At 42.0% G+C, this 18,301-nt stretch overlaps 1 protein-coding gene across 3 annotated transcripts; it reads left to right on the top strand.

Annotated features, from left to right (window-relative positions):
* The first annotated feature begins 216 nt into the window (after positions 1-216).
* PPCS (phosphopantothenoylcysteine synthetase) lies at positions 217-17,121 on the top strand. 3 transcript variants are annotated; one of them, XM_016960385.3, is made up of 3 exons: positions 217-786; positions 960-1,063; positions 3,304-4,112. In XM_016960385.3, exons 1-3 carry the CDS (start codon positions 279-281, stop codon positions 3,625-3,627), a joined length of 936 nt encoding a protein of 311 aa, XP_016815874.1. In that variant the 5' UTR covers positions 217-278; the 3' UTR covers positions 3,628-4,112. The 3 variants fall into 3 exon arrangements, with proteins under 3 accessions (XP_016815874.1, XP_016815882.1, XP_016815890.1); XM_016960393.3 differs by lacking the exon at positions 3,304-4,112 and adding an exon at positions 16,858-17,121 and having other exon boundaries at positions 243-786; XM_016960401.2 differs by lacking the exons at positions 217-786; positions 960-1,063 and adding an exon at positions 1,142-1,280.
* The last annotated feature ends 1,180 nt before the right edge of the window (positions 17,122-18,301 follow it).

The following is an 18,301-nucleotide window of genomic DNA, read 5'->3' as shown; positions in this document are numbered from 1 at the left end:
GGCCAGTTCTTCACCCAGGCTAGGAAACGAAAGTGAGGGAACGTGACCCTACCAGATGCCCACCCAGCCGGGGATCCCATTCGTTGCAGTGTCACTTTCGCTGGGCTCTGGGGCAGAACAACTACGCATTTCCAGACTTGGCGAGATCGGGACCTAGTGTCAAAAGAAGGGTAGTGAACCGCCCACTCAGTACGGCGCGGCGCGTACACCAGGTAGGCGAGAAGGGGCGTGGCGCGGCGGCCGCGAAACGTGCGCAGGCGCCGGCCGCTGCGGTGCAGATGGCGGAAATGGATCCGGTAGCCGAGTTCCCCCAGCCTCCCGGTGCTGCGCGCTGGGCTGAGGTTATGGCTCGCTTCGCGGCCAGGCTGGGCGCGCAGGGCCGGCGGGTGGTGTTGGTTACGTCAGGCGGCACCAAGGTCCCACTGGAAGCGCGGCCGGTGCGCTTCCTGGACAACTTCAGCAGCGGGCGGCGCGGTGCAACCTCGGCCGAGGCCTTCCTAGCCGCCGGCTACGGGGTCCTGTTCTTGTATCGCGCTCGCTCTGCCTTCCCCTATGCCCACCGCTTCCCACCCCAGACTTGGCTGTCCGCTCTGCGGCCTTCGGGCCCAGCCCTTTCGGGCTTGCTGAGCCTGGAGGCCGAGGAGAATGCACTTCCGGGTTTTGCTGAGGCTCTGAGGAGCTACCAGGAGGCTGCGGCTGCAGGCACCTTCCTGGCGGTAGAGTTCACCACTTTGGCGGACTATTTGCATCTGTTGCAGGCTGCGGCCCAGGCACTCAATCCGCTAGGTGCGTGCCCTAGGAGTACCCCTTTTGCCTGGAAGCACAGCCTTTCTTTCCAGCCACTTATCCCCTTACCTCCTGCTTACCCACGGATCTCAGCTGGGGAACCCGAGTTGAGAAGGAGCTGATCCTATATCGTACCTCGCCGATTTGTTAACACCTTGTGTTTCTCTTTGCAGGCCCTTCTGCGATGTTTTACCTGGCTGCGGCTGTGTCAGATTTCTATGTTCCTGTCTCTGAAATGCCTGAACACAAGATCCAGTCATCTGGGGGCCCACTGCAGGTGATGGGCGCTTCTCTTCCAGAGATCTAATCCCATATAACCAATCTTGGGTTAATTTCCTCTTGATCTGGAGATGGCCTTTCTGCATCTGTATTCGCTAGGCACAGGGGATACAGAGATGAATAAGACACCGCCCTCCCTCATGGACCTCACAATCTAGTGAGGGAGCTGGACACAGACATAATTACAATACAGAGTGATAAATGCTCTAGTGGAGGTATGTACAAAGTGCAGTCAGATCATGGGGCGAGTGAATCCTGGGGGAGTCGATGAAGCTTCTTGGAGGAGATGAATTGAACTGGGTTTTAAAAGATGAGCAGAGCCGAGCGCGGTGGCTCACGCCTGTAATCCCAGCACTTTGGGAGGCCAAGGAGGGCAGATCGCCTGAGGTCAGGAGTTCGAGACCAGCCTGGCCAACATGGTGGAACCCCGTCTCTACTACAAAAATACAAAAATTAGCCGGGCATGGTGGCAGGCGCCTGTAATCCCAGCTACTTGGGAGGCTGAGGCAGAAGAATCGCTTGAACCCGGGAGGCGGAGGTTGCAGTGAGCTGAGATCTCGCCATTGCACTCCAGCCCGGGCGACGAGAGCGATACTCCGTCGCAAAAAAAAAAAAAAAACACCAAAAAACAAAACAAAATGAGCAGAGGGTGTACGAAGTGGGAAAGGTCATTCCAGGTGGAGTATGGCAGTAGGAATTTGAAAGTGGGCAGTGGGCTGTGAACCGAAGTGCTTTGGTAAGGCTGGAGAGCTGACTGAAGAGATGGCTTGCTTTGTAGAAGACTTTATTTTCCTTTTTTAAGGAGCTTGGACTTTTTCTTGTGGAGCTAAGGGACACATAGGAGAATGAGATAAAGTTTTTGTTTGAGAACAACATTCTGGCATCAGTATGAAAGACGAAGTAGAGAGGGAGAAAGTGGAGTGGGTAGATTAGTTGGGGGCTATTGTAGGTTAAGGAAGAAATATGGATAAGGTAGGTGTGGTTGTGATTTTAGATTTTTGGAACCTTCAGGAGTTCTTAGTCATTTATTGGGTGATACAGGTAGGATTTTATTAGGAGAAACTCTTATCTGTGGGGCATTTGCCGACTTAGTAGAATAGTTTATTGAGGTCCTACACTGCTGTAGGACCTAGAGATGAAAGCAGTGAAAAGAAACATACCCTGCCTTTGTGTTGCTTCCTCTGCAGAGGAGACAATAAATAAGTCAAATACATAACTCGTTTAGTAGTGATAAATGCTAAGGAGAAAAATAAAGTATAAATAAACTGGTATATGATCCCTATCACACTAACAGCTTTTTTTTAGGGGAAAGTCTGATGATTAGCTTAGTGATTTCACGCTTTTTAATCTCTGGGATCTTTAGTTTATCCCACAGTTTTTAGTTCTATCTTGAAAGTAACAAAGCAACTGAACATTACCCTGAGAAGGGATTGGGGATGAGGTACTAGGAGTTTTGGTCAAGTGAAAATAAAATCAGTTTCCTCACTGCTAAGTTTTGTTACATGTGACAATTTAAAAATGGAATCTAATAGCCATTCTACCAATGCAAGAAATATTTTAGGCTGAGAGGTTTAAAAACCCAACTTTATTTGGGCTTCTGCCAAATATTTGTATGAACAGATTATTTGTATCTGTTTATTTGAGGGTTTGGTTCAAAAATAAAGGGACATGCTTGAGAAAATATTAATGGTGGTAAGGTTGGCAGAGCATGGCAGGGTTTATTCAGAAGGCATGGTTTGCCCCGGAATATGTATGGAGCCTTGAATTTAGGCATCGCTGTGAACTCTACAGAGCCAAGGCTTTTTTTTTTTTTTGTGAGACAGGGTGTCGCTCTGTTGCCCAGGCTGAAGTGCAGTGGCATGAACACAGCTCACTGCAGCCTCAACCTCCCAGGCTCAAGTGATCTTCCCATCTCAGCCTCCTGAGTAGCTGGGACTACAGGTGGGTGCCACCATGCTTGGCTAATTTTTGTATTTTTTTGTAGAGACATGCTTTTGCCATGTTGCCCAGGCTGGTCTTGAACTGGGCTCAAGCGATCCACCCACCCTGGCCTTCCAAAGTGCTGGGATTACAGGCCAAGCCACTGTGTTCCCCTAAGACTTTTTAAACTAAACATTTAACTGAAAAGTTTGATGGTTGAGAAATCCCACTTAAATTTAATTCCTTAGTTTCCCATGAGATTGACCTGGTAGGTAATGACCATTGTTTGCTTATTAAGCTTTTCTTTTTCCAATACAGATAACAATGAAGATGGTGCCAAAACTGCTTTCTCCTTTGGTTAAAGATTGGGCTCCCAAAGCATTTATAATTTCCTTTAAGTTGGAGACTGACCCCGCCATTGTAATTAATCGAGCTCGGAAGGCTTTGGAAATTTATCAGCATCAAGTGGTGGTGGCTAATATCCTTGAGTCACGACAGTCCTTTGTGTTTATTGTAACCAAAGACTCGGAAACCAAGTTATTGCTATCAGAGGAAGAAATAGAAAAAGGCATAGAGATAGAAGAGAAGATAGTGGATAATCTTCAGTCTCGACACACAGCTTTTATAGGTGACAAAAACTGAAGTAAAAAGCCCTTATAGGATCAAAAATTGTTCAGGGCTCTTAGAGATGGTGAAAACTACAAAAAAACCATGGCTTTCATATGGACAGAGAAAATGAAAGAAAGGGAAAAGGCAGTGGTGTGCAGGCAAATATGGTTTGGCATTTGTCTTTTAATGACACCTGATATGTCATTTTGATTTTGAAATTGAACACTAGAACTGTTAATCACCTTTAAAAAGAAGAGCTTATTGGGAATTATATATTCCTTAAAATATACATGGGGGCCTGAATGTCAGCCATCTTTATACTATAAAAAGAGGATTATGGATGCATGAATGGTCATGCTTTGGAGATCAAATATTGGTTGAATGCCTATGTATGTCAGGCCCTGTGCTGAGCCATGAGGATTAAAAAGATGAATAAACATATCTTGTTTAGGAAATGGATGTATAAAAAAATCAAGTGCAATAAAGTGTGTGTCCAAAAGCCGACACAATGGAAAGGATGTTTTGTTTTGTTTGAAATTTATCAAATATAGTAGTAGGAAAGAAGGATACCTCCCTGAAGATAGATTGTAGAATGGTGAGCTTTTCACTGCATTTACTTTTTGCTTCTTATTGTAGATTCACCTCATGTTTGGGTAATAGTTTACATTTCAAGTATTTTAGGACTGCTCTTCAGTTTAACTTAATATGTCCTTCCACCTGGGACCAGGCAGGGGCCACTTGGTGATCTCTGTCCTGAGGGATGCATTACAGTGTGGTAGAGTATGGGCTAGGAGTCAACTTAGCCAGCTGTGCCACCTATTAGCTTTATAAACTGAGGCATTTGACTTAATCTCAGTGTCCGCATGCATAAAATGAGGATAATCTCTCTGCAAAGTAATGCCATTTATTGTGAGGATCAAATGAAATAGCAAAAAGAAAGCATCAGTCTGGTGCCTAACATTTGATTCACACTCACTAAATGGTTGCAATTATTGTTTTTCTCACTTAGCAAAGCAGTGTTACACCAGTGCCGCCCTTAATCTTTGAATCCTTGAGAATCTTTGAAAAACTTCCAATACTTCTCTTGCTGTCCTACGTTTTGGGTTTGGAGGGCACAAGTAGCATAGTGCAAAAAAATTCCCTAAATGATCTGTAGGATAGTCCAGGTGCAATTTGAAAAATTAGCATTGATGACTAAGGTAGAAGCAGGTACTGTGTTTCACATAAATATTTGACTTAAAATACAATTCATGGTGTTTCATGGAGTAGGGAAGGGTAGCCCCTGTGTCTGTCTGATAATAGAAATACAATAAATTTAATTGAGAAGATTTGACAGAAATTCTAAGACTGAAATACTTCATTAATCAGGAAGTGTGACCTTGAACAGAGGAAAAATAACTGCAGCAGTCAAGACTGTTCTGGAAGCAGCAGTCCCTTTGAATAAAAAATTTTTTTTCTTAGAGACAAGGTCATGCTTTGTCACCCAGGTTGGAGTGCAGTGGTCCAATCATGGTTCACTGTAATCTTGAACTCCTGGACTCAAGCACTCCTACTGCCACAGCCTTCTGAACAGCTGAGACTACAGGTGTGTGCCACCATGCCTGGCTAAATATTTTATTTTTCATAGAGACAAGGTCTTACTATGTTACCCAGGCTCTTTTTTTTTTTTTTTTTTTTTTTTTTTTTTTTTTTTTTGAGCGGAGTCTTGCTCTGTCGTCCTGGGTGGAGTGCAGTGGCACAATCTCGACTCACTGCAAGCTCCGCCTCCCGGGTTCACACCATTCTCCTTCCTCAGCCTCCCTAGTAGCTGGGACTACAGGCGCCCGCCACCACGCCCAGCTAATTTTTGCATTTTTAGTAGAGATGGGGTTTCACCTTGTTAGCCAGGATGGTCTCCATCTCCTGACCTCGTGATCTGCCCGCCCCGGCCTCCCAAAGTGCTGGCATTACAAGCGTGAGCCACCGCGCCCAGCCACCCAGGCTCCTTTGACAATGATTTTAAGTGAACTTCAGGTCCAATTTGCAAAACCCCAAAAGCAGCGGGCTCTGTCAGTGGCTGCAGTACTGAAGGGCAAGAAGTAGAATATGTTCTTCTCTGCATTCATAGCTTTATGTGGATGATGACTGTCATCATCTTTGAATGTACAATGGGGATATATGGGGTTAAAAGTAGAAGTGATCTTAATGTTTGTCTTTACCATAATTATTACCTCCCTTGGGAATTTTATATCCTGTCTTGTTAACGCTTAAAAACAATCAGTGTTCTACATGAAATTATTTAGTGTTTTCCACTTCAGTTTAATTTATATTCAGAGCACTTAAAAAGATTATTTACACAAGTAAAAATTCCAGGGGGGTGGGGGAGAGTGTGTGTGTGTGTTTTAACAGCAAATGGAAGTGTATAAAGAAAAGGAACATGAGTCAATGAGGGTAACTAAGAACCTGATCTTGGATGGAGGATCAAGGAATGTCTCCCTGAGTAGGTGATACTTAAACTGATAAACAGGAGTGAAGTGGGCTACAAGTGCTAGTGGTGAGCATTTTAGTTCAGAAAAAAACACTTGCAAGAGGTCTAGTGCCAGAAGGAGAGGTTGAGGCACTTTATTATATAAAGAGTAAGATACGTCCAGATAATGCATGTAGAACCAGCAAAAATTTGGAAAGTATTCTCTTGGGGAACTAGAGTAAGACCAAGAAATGTTGTGTTTGGGATACCAGCAAAGCAAGGGCCCCCAAAACATGAGTAAAATCGAGTTTGATAATTAACTAGAATTTTGCAATAAGAGCATCTAAAAAGATGATATAAATGGAGTATGTTAAATTTTGTGTCATTTATAAGTTTTTATTTTGCATTACATAGGTGGGGAAGATAACGTTCACCTTACCTGAATTTTCAGTGCTTAGGACTTCTAAAGGGCTTCAGCCTTAGGGACAATTCTAGTCAAGCCCAGTTTCTTCCTTTTTACAATAATAAGCTGGATCCAAAAATTGTGATTTATCTTGCGTGCCCCACGTGGCTAGTGACACGATCTAGGCCTAAAATTCAGAACTCTTGAGCTAGCACTTCCTGCCCCTTTAAGAATGAAGGAACTTGTAGAAAAATAAATCCAAGGTTAGTAGGCAGGGGCTCCAGCTGAGGCCTGGCGGGAAGTTGTTTGAGAACTAGAACGCCCCAAGACAAAATGTATTCGCTAAGTCGCAAACGCTCGACATGTTACCATGGTTACAGCTGTCTCCAAAGCCAATGGAATGAGTTGTACTATCGATACGGCCGGGACAACTCCGCCCCCGACCCGAAGGCCACTGGTGTGAGGCATAATAACAGTCTCCACAAGAACCACAGTCTCTGGTTCCATTGGCGTGCGTCGTCTCTATGGTTCCCGCCGGAAGGACGCGTCTGCGTCTGTGCGGCGAGCGCGGTTGCTATGACGCCCAGGTCTCGGTCGGCACCTGCAGCTAGCAGCTGAGCGCGTAGGGGCCGAGCGACCCCGGGACGCTCGCGGCACCCTCCGCAGGAAAATTTCCGACTTGGTTCTTGAGGTTCCTGCCTCAGCCCCAAGGAGGAAAGCACCCATTCTCCCCTCTTTTCCGCATTCCGGGCCTTTTCTGCTTCTCCCCAGTATGGTCCGAAACTACAGGAGGGGAACCCCTCCTGGCCCGGCCTTTCTATTCCCTGGCTGGAGTGATTCCGCCTGAAGGAGAATTCGCCCGTTTTCCCCGGACCCAGCTGCCACAAGCATTTAGTATTAGGCTGCCGCTTATTATTAGAGCGGGCTTAGAACATCCTCAGCGAGGTAGGTCGGCGTTCCTTTTCTCACTTAAAGGTGAGGTGTCGAGACGCGCCCCTGGACAGACAACGCCCGAAGGTCCAGGCCACTACGAAGTCCACGGAGGGGCAGCTTTCCCCTACGTGTAGGCCCGCGAACAAAGAACTACCGTTTTCTGATTTTTTTTTTTTTTGGCCGATGTTCGTCATGCAGAACCTTGAATCCCGATGAAGATTTGGAGGCCTTTTGTATCCTCAACATCAGAGGTCATGAAGTCAGTTACCTTCTGCCTTTCAAGCTACAACTTTTTCCACTTCTCTCATCACTCCAAGCACCAGCTTTCTCATCCTGCTTATTTCACAGCCATTTTAACCTTTCCCTGTTCACGCTGCACATTATTGAATGTCCATTTGTCTGCACCACCTCTGTCATCTATAGACCACCTCCTTCTGCTTTCCTGCTACAATGCTTTGCGTACCTAAGTATTTCGCATTCTCCAGCTCTGCAGTCATTGGGAAGATTTTCTGTTTTTCTTTGCACTATGGCAACCTTTCAGTCTTGGGTAAACTAGAGACTAGGAGAAGTGCACATTGGTAAATATGAACATTAAATACTGCAGGTCTAGTGTGTTTTGAAAATGGAAAAAAAAATCAAAATTGCAGTATTGGACCCATTTCAGGCTTACATAATGAAAGAAGGTTGTTCCTTGTTTCATTAAATTTTATTGATGTGTTTATCAATGTGAAAAGGGCATTCAAAATGATCATGTAAGACAGGATTTCAACTTTAAGCCCATATGAACCCAACACTGGAGATATGATGTAATTTTCTGGAGAGGAGATGATTGAAATAGTACTTGTGCCTTCTTTTCCTGTCCATTTCTGAATCAGAAAACATTCTTTGTGATGTAAGCCAATAAATGAAAACAATAAGGAGTGATTGAAAATAAATATTTTTGGCAAGGGAGCAGACACAATTGTTCTAAAAAGGCTGGAACAGAGGGCCTTAAATATGGCATAAGATTAATTTAGATCCAGTGCAATTTTATTTTAGCTTGGAAAGCTTGACTTAATTTGTCTTACAATACGCATTCCTTGTTGAATCTTACTATTTCTTCTTCAGTATTCAGGTTTAAAAGTAAACCTATTTTGAGGACATACAGAACATACACATTTTAAACAGCTATTTGGGGCTACAATGATTTGGATATTTTGATTTCTCAGTCCAATAGAAGCAGTCGTTTGTGATGTCTCATGCTTAGAGCCTGGTCAAGTTTTTAAATACTGAGAAATTCAGCTTTCTCCTCTAGAATAGACCGGAAAACAAAAACAAGTTCTGCAGCCTTTTCAATCTTGCACATTAAATTGGAACTGGATAAACCCTAACTCTTGAAAAAAGTGTTAGATGCTATATTGTAAGGGGCTTTCCTTTCCTTTCCTCTTCTAATATGTATTTATTGAATAGCAAGGCATAAATTTAAAAACAATTTAACCTGGGCAAACATGGCAAAAACCTGACTCTACAAAAAATGCAAAAAATTAGCCAGACATGGTGGAGCACTCCTGTAGCCTGGCTACTCTGGAGGCTGAGGTGGGAGGATCACTTGAGCCTGGGAGATCGAGGCTGCAGTGAGCTATGATCGCACCACTGCGCTCCAACCTGGGCTACAGAGTGAGACCCTGTCTCAAAAAAAATAAATTCCTGTCATTCTAGCACAGTTTTTTTGTTTTTGTTTTTGTTTTGTTTTGTTTTGTTTTGTTTTGTTTTGTTTTGTTTGAGACGGAATTTCACTCTTGGTGCCCAGGCTGTATTGCAATGGCGCGATCTTGGCTCACTGCAACCTCCGCTTCCCGGGTTCAAGTGATTCTCCTGCTTCAGCCTCCTGAGTAGCTGGGATTATAGGCATGTGCCACCACACCCTGCTAATTTTGTATTTTTAGTAGAGACGGGGTTTCTCCACGTTGGTCAGGCTGAGTCTTGAACTCCTGACCCCAGGTGATCCGCCCACCTCAGCCTCCCAAAGTGCTGGGATTACAGGTGTGAGCCACGGCACCCGACCTCTAGCACAGTTTTAAACCTGGGGAGTGGGGTGGGGTTTTGCCCCCTGTGAGACATTTGGCAATGTACGTAAGCATTTTTAGTTGTCACAACTAGGGATATGCTACTGACATCTAGTTGGTAGAGATCAGGGATGCTGCTCCATATCTTAATATGCACAGAACTGCCTCCACAACAGCTCAGAATGTCAGTAGTGCCAAGGTTGAGAAACTCTGTCTTAACACATCAACAGTTCATTTTTTTGTTCTGTCACTCTTGCTTAGCTGTGTACATTTTTACATAGTTATGTACATTTTGCCTTTCTTTTTCACTTTATATTTTAAACATTTTTTACATTGCTACACTGTTTTCAACTTTTGAAAAAAGTATACTAATTTTATTTGGGAATTGAAAAACTGTGCATAATATGTATTGTATTTAAGATGTGTGTGAGTTTTAAATTATATTTGTGTGAAAGGAGTGGAAGATAGAAGAAAGAAAGGTTACAGTGAAAAGTCACCTGACAGCATATTTCAGTTTTTGTGGCCGTGCTATGTACTTTGTTCCCTAGAGTCACTCAAAGACTTTGGAATCCAAAGCTCAGCCTTTGCTCAGAGGCAGGAGATGTGCTATGGCGTAAGATAGGGTCCTGGCCCCTGCAATGCAGTTGGAGAGTACCTACCAGGAGAAAAAACAAGGAGACTGCACCCATTCTCCTTGTCCTCTTCTCGTTTAAAATTCTTTGTCTCAGTTTGCTTTACCACCTTATACTTTACATCTAGAAGTTTTTGGAGGCCTAAAACTACTTCAGGATGCACTTCTTTCCAGAGATTGGATTTTTAAGAGATTTAATGAACATTTACTTAGTATCTACTTTGGACAGAATAGTTTTTTTTTTTTTTTTTGAGATGGAGCCTTGCTCTGTCACCCAGGCTGGAGTGCAGTGGTGAGATCTAGGCTCACTGCAGCCTCTGCCTCCCGGGTTCCAGCGATTCTCCTGCCTCTGCCTCCTGGGTAGCTGGGATTACAGGCACCCGCCACCATGCCCGGCTAATTTTTGTATTTTTAGTAGAGATGAGGTTTCCCCATGTTGGCCAGGCCAGTCTTGAACTCCTGACCTCAGGTGATCCATCTGCCTCGGCCTCCCAAAGTGCTGGGATTACAGGCATGAGCCTCTGCGCCCGGCCAAGAATAGTATTCTTATGTACTTTGTTGTGTGGGCAATTTTAGGTACAGTTTAGATGTCAGAGCATTTATAATTTAGTTTTATTACTTCAAGATCTAGTTTACTAGAATTTAAAAGTTAATCATCAGGTCTCAATAAATCCACTGGGAAAATGTTTGTTTGGGGATCTCATAGCACCATTCCAGGTAGAGTGACCTGAATGTCAAAATTTGTGGAAATATAAGCAGCATGATGGGGACCAATAAGTATACTGACATGAATGGCTAATGTCAAGGTGCGGCAGAAGACAAGGCTAGAGAGACTGGGAGGAACCAGATTGTGAAGAATATCTGGTCCCAAGCTAAAGGGTTTGAACTCTACCTGAAAGCAACGAGAAGGTTAAGCAGCAAGTGATTTGCATTCAGGAGGATCAGTCTGGAGTTTTGCTGAGAATGGATTGGATGAGGGCCAGCCTGGCAGCAGGAACATCAGTTAAGGATGCTATTATACTAAATTGAACAAATAGTAGGCAAGCCTAAACTAAGGCAGTAACCCTAGACATGGAGAGGATGAATTAGAAAATGATGAAAGAAGTACTGCAAATTCAGTGACTGGTTGCATACCAGAGTAGAATGAATATGAAGGAGGATCAAGGATGACTCCTGGGTTTCTGGCTTGGGAAACTATGTTGACAGTGATTTTAACTATGAAATAGAGAAGGAGGAGGGAAAGATGAATGGGTTGTTCAAGCTGAGTTGTTCACTAGAAAACTGGACACGCATTGGTCTTAAACAGTAGACTCATTTTATATTGCCCTCTTAGCTTATAGCCTCTTCTCTGGAACTTGCATCTGTCTGCCAAATCTTGCTTAAAGAGTAGGCCCTCAGAGGCCATATTTGTACCTCTACTTCCAACCCATTCCATGTACAACTGACTGAATGGGGAAAATACAGGTAACTTTGGAGAGGGGGGCACAGCCTATTTGGTGAGCAACAAACAATTGTCTCAAAAATTTGAACTAAGAGATACAAAGATAGAAATGGCTTAATCTAAAAAGTCACATTCGCTAAGGACTTGAATAGTTCTTTTCAGCCTTGCTGATGAGCAAGCAGAGGAAGTTTATCTCTGTAGAGAAGCAAGAGGAGCAAACTCGCAGGGAAGCTCAGAGACAAAAGACCTCATGGGTCAGGAGAGACTGTTAATGGCTGTGTAGTTCCGTATCCAATTCCTGTGTAGCCACATTTAGTTTCCAGCATATGTCCTTGTACCTCATCCACTCAATAACCCTCATATAGTAGTTGGGATTAGCTGGTTGTGTGAGGGGCAGAAAGCCCAAAATAATAATGCGTTGAAAAAGAAAGAAATGTATTCCTCCCACATAAAAGTCAAAAATAAAACAATCTATAACTGGTAGAGCAGCACCTTGAAATGGTCAGAGACCCAGATTTCTTCTCTCCTGATATTATACCATCCATGGCATGTGGTTTCCAGCTTATGGTGCCCAGGATAGCTGCTCAAGCTTCAGCTATCTTGTCTGAATTCCAGCTAGTAGAAAAGAGAAAGGAGCAAGAAAGGGGGCATCACATTCCTTAAGGACAGTTTCTGGAAGCACCACATAATTCCATTTACACCCATTGGTCAGAACTTGGTCACCTGGCTGTATCTATCAGTAAGGAAGTCAGCCTTGTGATCAGTCAAAACACTAAATATCTTATTTCTGTGGAAGAAGGGAATAGTAAATATTAAAGGACACCAGCAGTCTCTGCCACACTCACCTGTATTTGTTCCAACTTCAATGTGTTTCTGTTTCTTGCCACTTCTTCTAGATTGATCTGGAGCATAGCAGAGAGAGATTCTTATTTGATCTTTCAAACAACAGAGTGAGGTAGGCATTACTATTACATTTATTCTACAGACAGAATAAAAATTTAAAGAAGTTACCTGACTTGTGTAAGTCACACAATTACAAAGTAGCGAAGCCAAGGTTTGAGCCAAGGTATGTTAGACTCTTGTGCCCAAGCTATTAATCACATGGTAGTGAGAAGGGCAGAGAGCTAAAGGCAGGGTTTTCTTGGAAATGGCAGCATTTGAAGGGATGGAAGAGGAGGAACCCAGGAAGCATACTGAGAAGGAAAGGCTAGAGACATAGGAGTCAAAACAGGAGAAAGTGACATCACAGAACAGAATTAAAAAAAAAAAACTTTCAGGGAAGGAGTGAAGAGGTACAGCAAAGAGATCATATGTTAAAACAAACAAACAAAAACAGGGCCAGACACAGTGGCTCACGCCTGTAATCCCAGCACTTTGAGAGGCTGAAATGGGAGGATCACTTGAGCCCAGGTGTTCAATTCCAGCCTGGGCAACATATAAGACCCTCGTCTCTAAAAAGTAATTTAAAAAATGAGATGGGCATGTTGGCACATTTCTGTAGTCCTAGCTCCTCATGAGGCTGAGTCAGGAGGATCACTAGAGCCCAGGAATTTGAAACTGTAGTGAGCTATGGATATGGCATTTTGAGTTCATTGTTGACTGATAATTCGAGTACAATGGTAAGAGCAGAAGGCAAAATGCAGCAAGTGTGAGAGTGTGGAAGCCAAGCACAGAAGCCACAATATAGGAGTGTGGGAGACAAATTGTCCAAAAGAGGGCAGTAGCTAGAGAGGTATATGGTGGGGCTAAAGGAAGGTTATTTTTTGTATTTTTAAGACCAGAGATGTCTTGAGCTGAGGACAAGAGAACAGTAGAAAAGGAGATAAGGAACATACAGAAAAGAAAATGCTTCCCTAAGGAAGCAGTATGGGATGGGGCCTAGAATACAGGTAAAGGGATTAACCTTGATCAGGAGGATGGGAAGCTCTTCCACTGAGAAGGGAAAGAGGACACGATTGGTAAAGATGAAGGTTGGTATGTTGATGAGGAGAAGCAACTGACAGTTTTATGATGACTTTAGTTTTACTAGTTCTCTGGGAGACAAGGTCATTTGCCAAGAGTGAGGGGAGAGATGAGATATTCAGTTTGATGGGAGAGGTAAAAGTTTTGAATAGTTGCTGAGTGAAATAGTAACAGAAACTAGCAACTCATAAATGACCCAGCGGTTGAGAAGCTTGGTTCAGACCAGAGGCCATGAATTTGTAATGGTTCAGATTTGCATGCCTGTTTGATTTTGTTCTCTATCGGCACTCAGCAACCTAAAATAGGTGGATAATAGTCAAATGCATGAACTTTTCCAGGGCTGAGATTTGCAAGGAAGGTGGGACAGAGAGGTAAGATAACTGGGGATGTTGGTGAAGGATTGAAATGATCAACAGTTGGGTTTAGGCTTGAGGGGCAAACAAGTGAAGCCAAAGAGTATCTGGTAGTTTGAGAGAGGATGTAATGGTCCAGAGATTGGAGGTCTCACTGTAATTGTAGAATTCTTTTAGTTTAAGAGAGCAACTGCTTCACACCCATTAGGATGGCTATTTTTTTTTTTTAAATAACCCAAAGTAAGTGTTGACAAGGATGTGAAGATATTAAGACCTTCTGCATTGCTGGTAGGAACGTAAAATGGTGCAGCTGCAGTAGAAGACAGTAGGACGGTTCCTCAGAAAAAAAGTTAAACATAGAATTATATATCTAGCAATTCCACTCCTATGTATATACCCCAAAGAATTGAAAACAGGGACTCAGATACTTTTACACCAGTGTTCATAGCAGCATCATTCACAATAGTTGAAAGGTGGAAACAACTCCAATGTCCATCAACAGGTGAATGTATAAATAAAATGTGCTATGTACATACAATGGAATATTATTCAGTCTTAAATGAAATTATGATTAGCAATACAACATGGATGAATCTTGAAGACATTATGCTGCATGAAATAAGCCAATACAAAAGGACAAATATTGTGTGATTCCACTTCTATGAGTTATATAAAATAGGCAGGTTTATAGAGACAGAAAGTAGAATAGAGATTCCCAGGGCCTGGGGGAGAGGGGAATGAGAAGTTATTGTTTAATGGGTATAGAGTTTCTGTTTGGGATAATGAAAAATTTCTGGAAATGATTGTGGTGATGGTTAGACAACATTGTGATTGTACTTCATCCCATGGAATTTTATTAAAAATGGTTAAAATGGTAAATTTTAAGTTATGTATATTTACAACAATTAAGAAAAAGGGGGAAGAAGCATAGAAGGTGTTAGAGGGAGACACATGGAGTTTAGGATGGCAGGGTTTCAACATTAGCTCAGGCTGTTGATAAGGACTCAGGTGTAGCCATGAGGATGGGCGGCTAAATAAAATGTGCATAAAGATCACTGGCTTTGGGAGAATGGTCAAGTGAAGGAGCTTGGGTGATTTGTGCACTTGAGTATTGACCTGAAGCCTATACCGTCCTACTGATCAGCAAGGATCAGATCCAGAGGTATTTTCCAATATCCTGAACCCCTTTTCCTTTTAACATCCTCCAACCTTAGACTCCCCTACTCCACCCCTACAGCATGGGGATTATGCTGTTGGGCAAGCAACCCACAGTACAGGACTTATAATAATTTAAGCATTTATTTTCTAATTACGTCATCAGTTTATCACAACTGCTTTTAGCACTTTGAGGTATTTGCTTCCAGTCTTTTCTTTGTGTGTCTGGTGTTACATAGTTATAATAATACTTTTGCATTGTGCTTTTTCTCTTAGCATTATCACATATTTCTTAGCATTTTTCCATATTGCCAAATAGTCCTCATAGGATGCTATGTATTCTTAGTATCTTGGGCTCTCTGCTACCCAGGACTAAAACCACAAATAACTGTATGTTGCTCAGAGACCTTGTAGGGAGAAGGGGGAAGATATGAGTGGGGACCAGGTGAAGGAGATCGGGGGAACAGAAGAAAATTTTTAGTTATATGTCATGAAGAGGACCTACAGAGGTGCAGGATTCAGACTTGGGTGCTTTTTCATCAGTATGAGTATCAGCTGATAATTAAAACCATGCATCATCTATAAATACTGTTGATGTGGAAATGGTAAGACTCTAGAAAACTTAGCAATCAAGGAGAAAAATAATAAAAATATGGTTTTGCTTTTTAAAAAGCAAAATAGTATATTTATGTGGACTGAAGTACAATAACAATTATGTCTGTCACTGCAATTTGGGCCAGATTAACTTGGTTAAAAGTTGTATTTGATTAGAACAGCAAGTCCTATTAATAGTTAGTGGTTCTAATCACTTGAGGTCAGGAGTTCGAGACGAGCCTGACCAACATGGTGAAACCTCGTCTCTACTAAAAATACAAAAATTAGCCAGGCGTGGTGGCACACACCTGTAATCCCAGCTACTCAGGAGGCTGAGGCAGGAGAATCACTTGAACCCAGGAGGCAGAGGTACAGTGAGCTGAGATCACACCACTGCACTCCAGCCTGGGCAACAGAGCTAGACTCCATCTCAAAGAAAAAAAAATAGTTAGTGGCTCTAGTAACACAGATATCATTTCATCGATCAGCAGATATTTATCTTTCATATACTGTCATACTGCAAACTGTTATGTCATGATTACTTGCAACCTAAAAAAATTGATATTGATAGCAGGCTTAGATCAAGAAGTTGCAGAAGAGAACTGAATTAATGAGAAGTCAACATAAATTATAAGACATATTCTGTGAGTAAAATAAATCCTGGATAGTATAGAATTAGGGGCCTCTCTAGCTTCCAGAGGAATCCTTTTATTTCTAAATATGCAATAAAAGGAACAAAGACTTCTTTGGGCTTTAAAAAAGAAACAAGAGCCCTTTGGGAGACTTTTCAGATAAAAGTTGCAAACTTTAGAACAGACAGAAAAGCTTTTTTTTTTCCATTGTACATAATTTTCATTAAGTATATCATGTCATTTGTTATTTTAGAAGATACACAGTTGTTCAAAGCTTACATTTTTCGGTATTACCAGCTGTTTCATTTAAGTGCTCATAACTAGATGACAACAGGAAAAGTAAAATATACATTGTAGAGAGTCTGACTCTAGTCATATATACATAGACGTCTTTATTCCTGCTTTCAGTTTTCCTCACATAGCAGCTTTGTATGTGTATTGCCAGCTATATTTTGTTCTTTAGAAATATCTTGGATTTTCCAAGATATATATACATACACATACATAAGTGTGATGAAGGTTCAGGTGGCTTCCTAGCTTTCTATTACTAGTACCCTAAAGACTAGTACTCTAATAAGGAGACTAAGGTGGCACCCACATAGATATCTTGAATCCTCAGTCGTGTGTGTGTCTGTGTTCATATACATATGCTTATTTCTTCTATCAAGGGAAAAGTTCAGTTAGAAGACATACTTCACCATCTTGAAAAAGAAGAAATCAATCCCCTTGCTACTACAGAACAACAACTCTGTTTGGTGCTTATTCCAGCCAGCACAGTGAAGACAGGCTGAGGACCGCTACCACAGATGTAGAAGAGCTTATAGTGAAGCACATGGGTGAAACAAAAGAAGTGAGAACTAATAGCATAGAATTTTAAAGACACCTGTGATTTTGTTCATTGCCCTTCATTAAATTGACATATTAAAAACTAATGTTTGGCTATCACTGTATAGTTTGAAAAGCACCCACATGTAGACTTTTTTTTTTTTCTAATGAAACATGGCGACAGTCTGTGTTGGTTTCCATTAAGACTCCATGTATAGGATGTTGCCCAGTGATGACTGGCTGAACATCTAAACAGGACTGCTCCAGGTAGCTTTTATTATCTTGGTAAAGTCATCCTTCTCTCAGGAGCTGACCTTCTAGGTGACTCTTTTCTTTGAAGGCTTGGAAATTAATGTCGGCATAGTATCAGTGGATCTGCTTCTCAAAGGTGGGCTTGTATTAACCAAAGTCATAGAGATGAGACACCTCCTTTTTAATTGACAATAAGAAATATAATTGCCAGAGGAACTAAACATGTATTTTTGGTGGCTGATGTATTCTCTTACAGGCACATTATGTGGGAAGCCAAATTTTAATTAGATGTTTACTTGGTGAACAAATGATTCTAACTTTTTATAGCATTGGCTGAGATAGCCAGGTTTCCACAGTAGGGCTATCTATATCTACCCTCATTTCTGGACCTCATATCCTAGGACCAGGCACCTAGTGCTTAGAGGAGTAGATAAAGCTATTTTTTTTTTTGACCCTATTGTTACTCTCTTGGATGTTTCCAATACTCATCAACATACTTTCTACATACTTTCTTTAAATGAACTAATGAATTATCTCAGGTTGCCTGGGAATCACTCTGCTATGTTTTCACATCTCAGCTTCACACAGGTAACATTTTTAAATTTAATTCTTAAAGGACAATCCAATCTCCAAATTCTAAAGAAGAATGCAGCTCCTTTAGAATGAAAAACAGTATAGCATCATAGAGTGTGAACTTTAACATTAGGTAGATGGGGGTGAAAAGTTGCCTTTAGCATTATCTTTCTGTTTAACCCTGGGCAAGTTACTCAACTGCTTTGAGCTTGAAATTTCTGTCTGTAAGATAGAGATGTTAATAGCATCTTCAAAGGGATTTGTGAGATTTATACAGGTTAGTGTGTATAAATTACCCATGTACTTGGCACCTAGCAAGTGTTCAATAAATGATAGCTATTATCATTAGAAATGGATATTGTTCCTGCCATTTTAAAGAGGAAACAAAAGCTTGCCAGGAAGTGATAAAGTTGAACTGTGATTCCTACGTTCCTTCTATACTATTCATCTTTCTGTACATAT

The sequence above is a fragment of the Pan troglodytes genome, chromosome 1 (genome assembly GCF_028858775.2).
Source record: "Pan troglodytes isolate AG18354 chromosome 1, NHGRI_mPanTro3-v2.0_pri, whole genome shotgun sequence".
Taxonomy (NCBI): domain Eukaryota; kingdom Metazoa; phylum Chordata; class Mammalia; order Primates; family Hominidae; genus Pan; species Pan troglodytes.
Note: the sequence above shows the minus strand (reverse complement) of the source record. Positions and strands in the feature narration are given on the sequence as shown.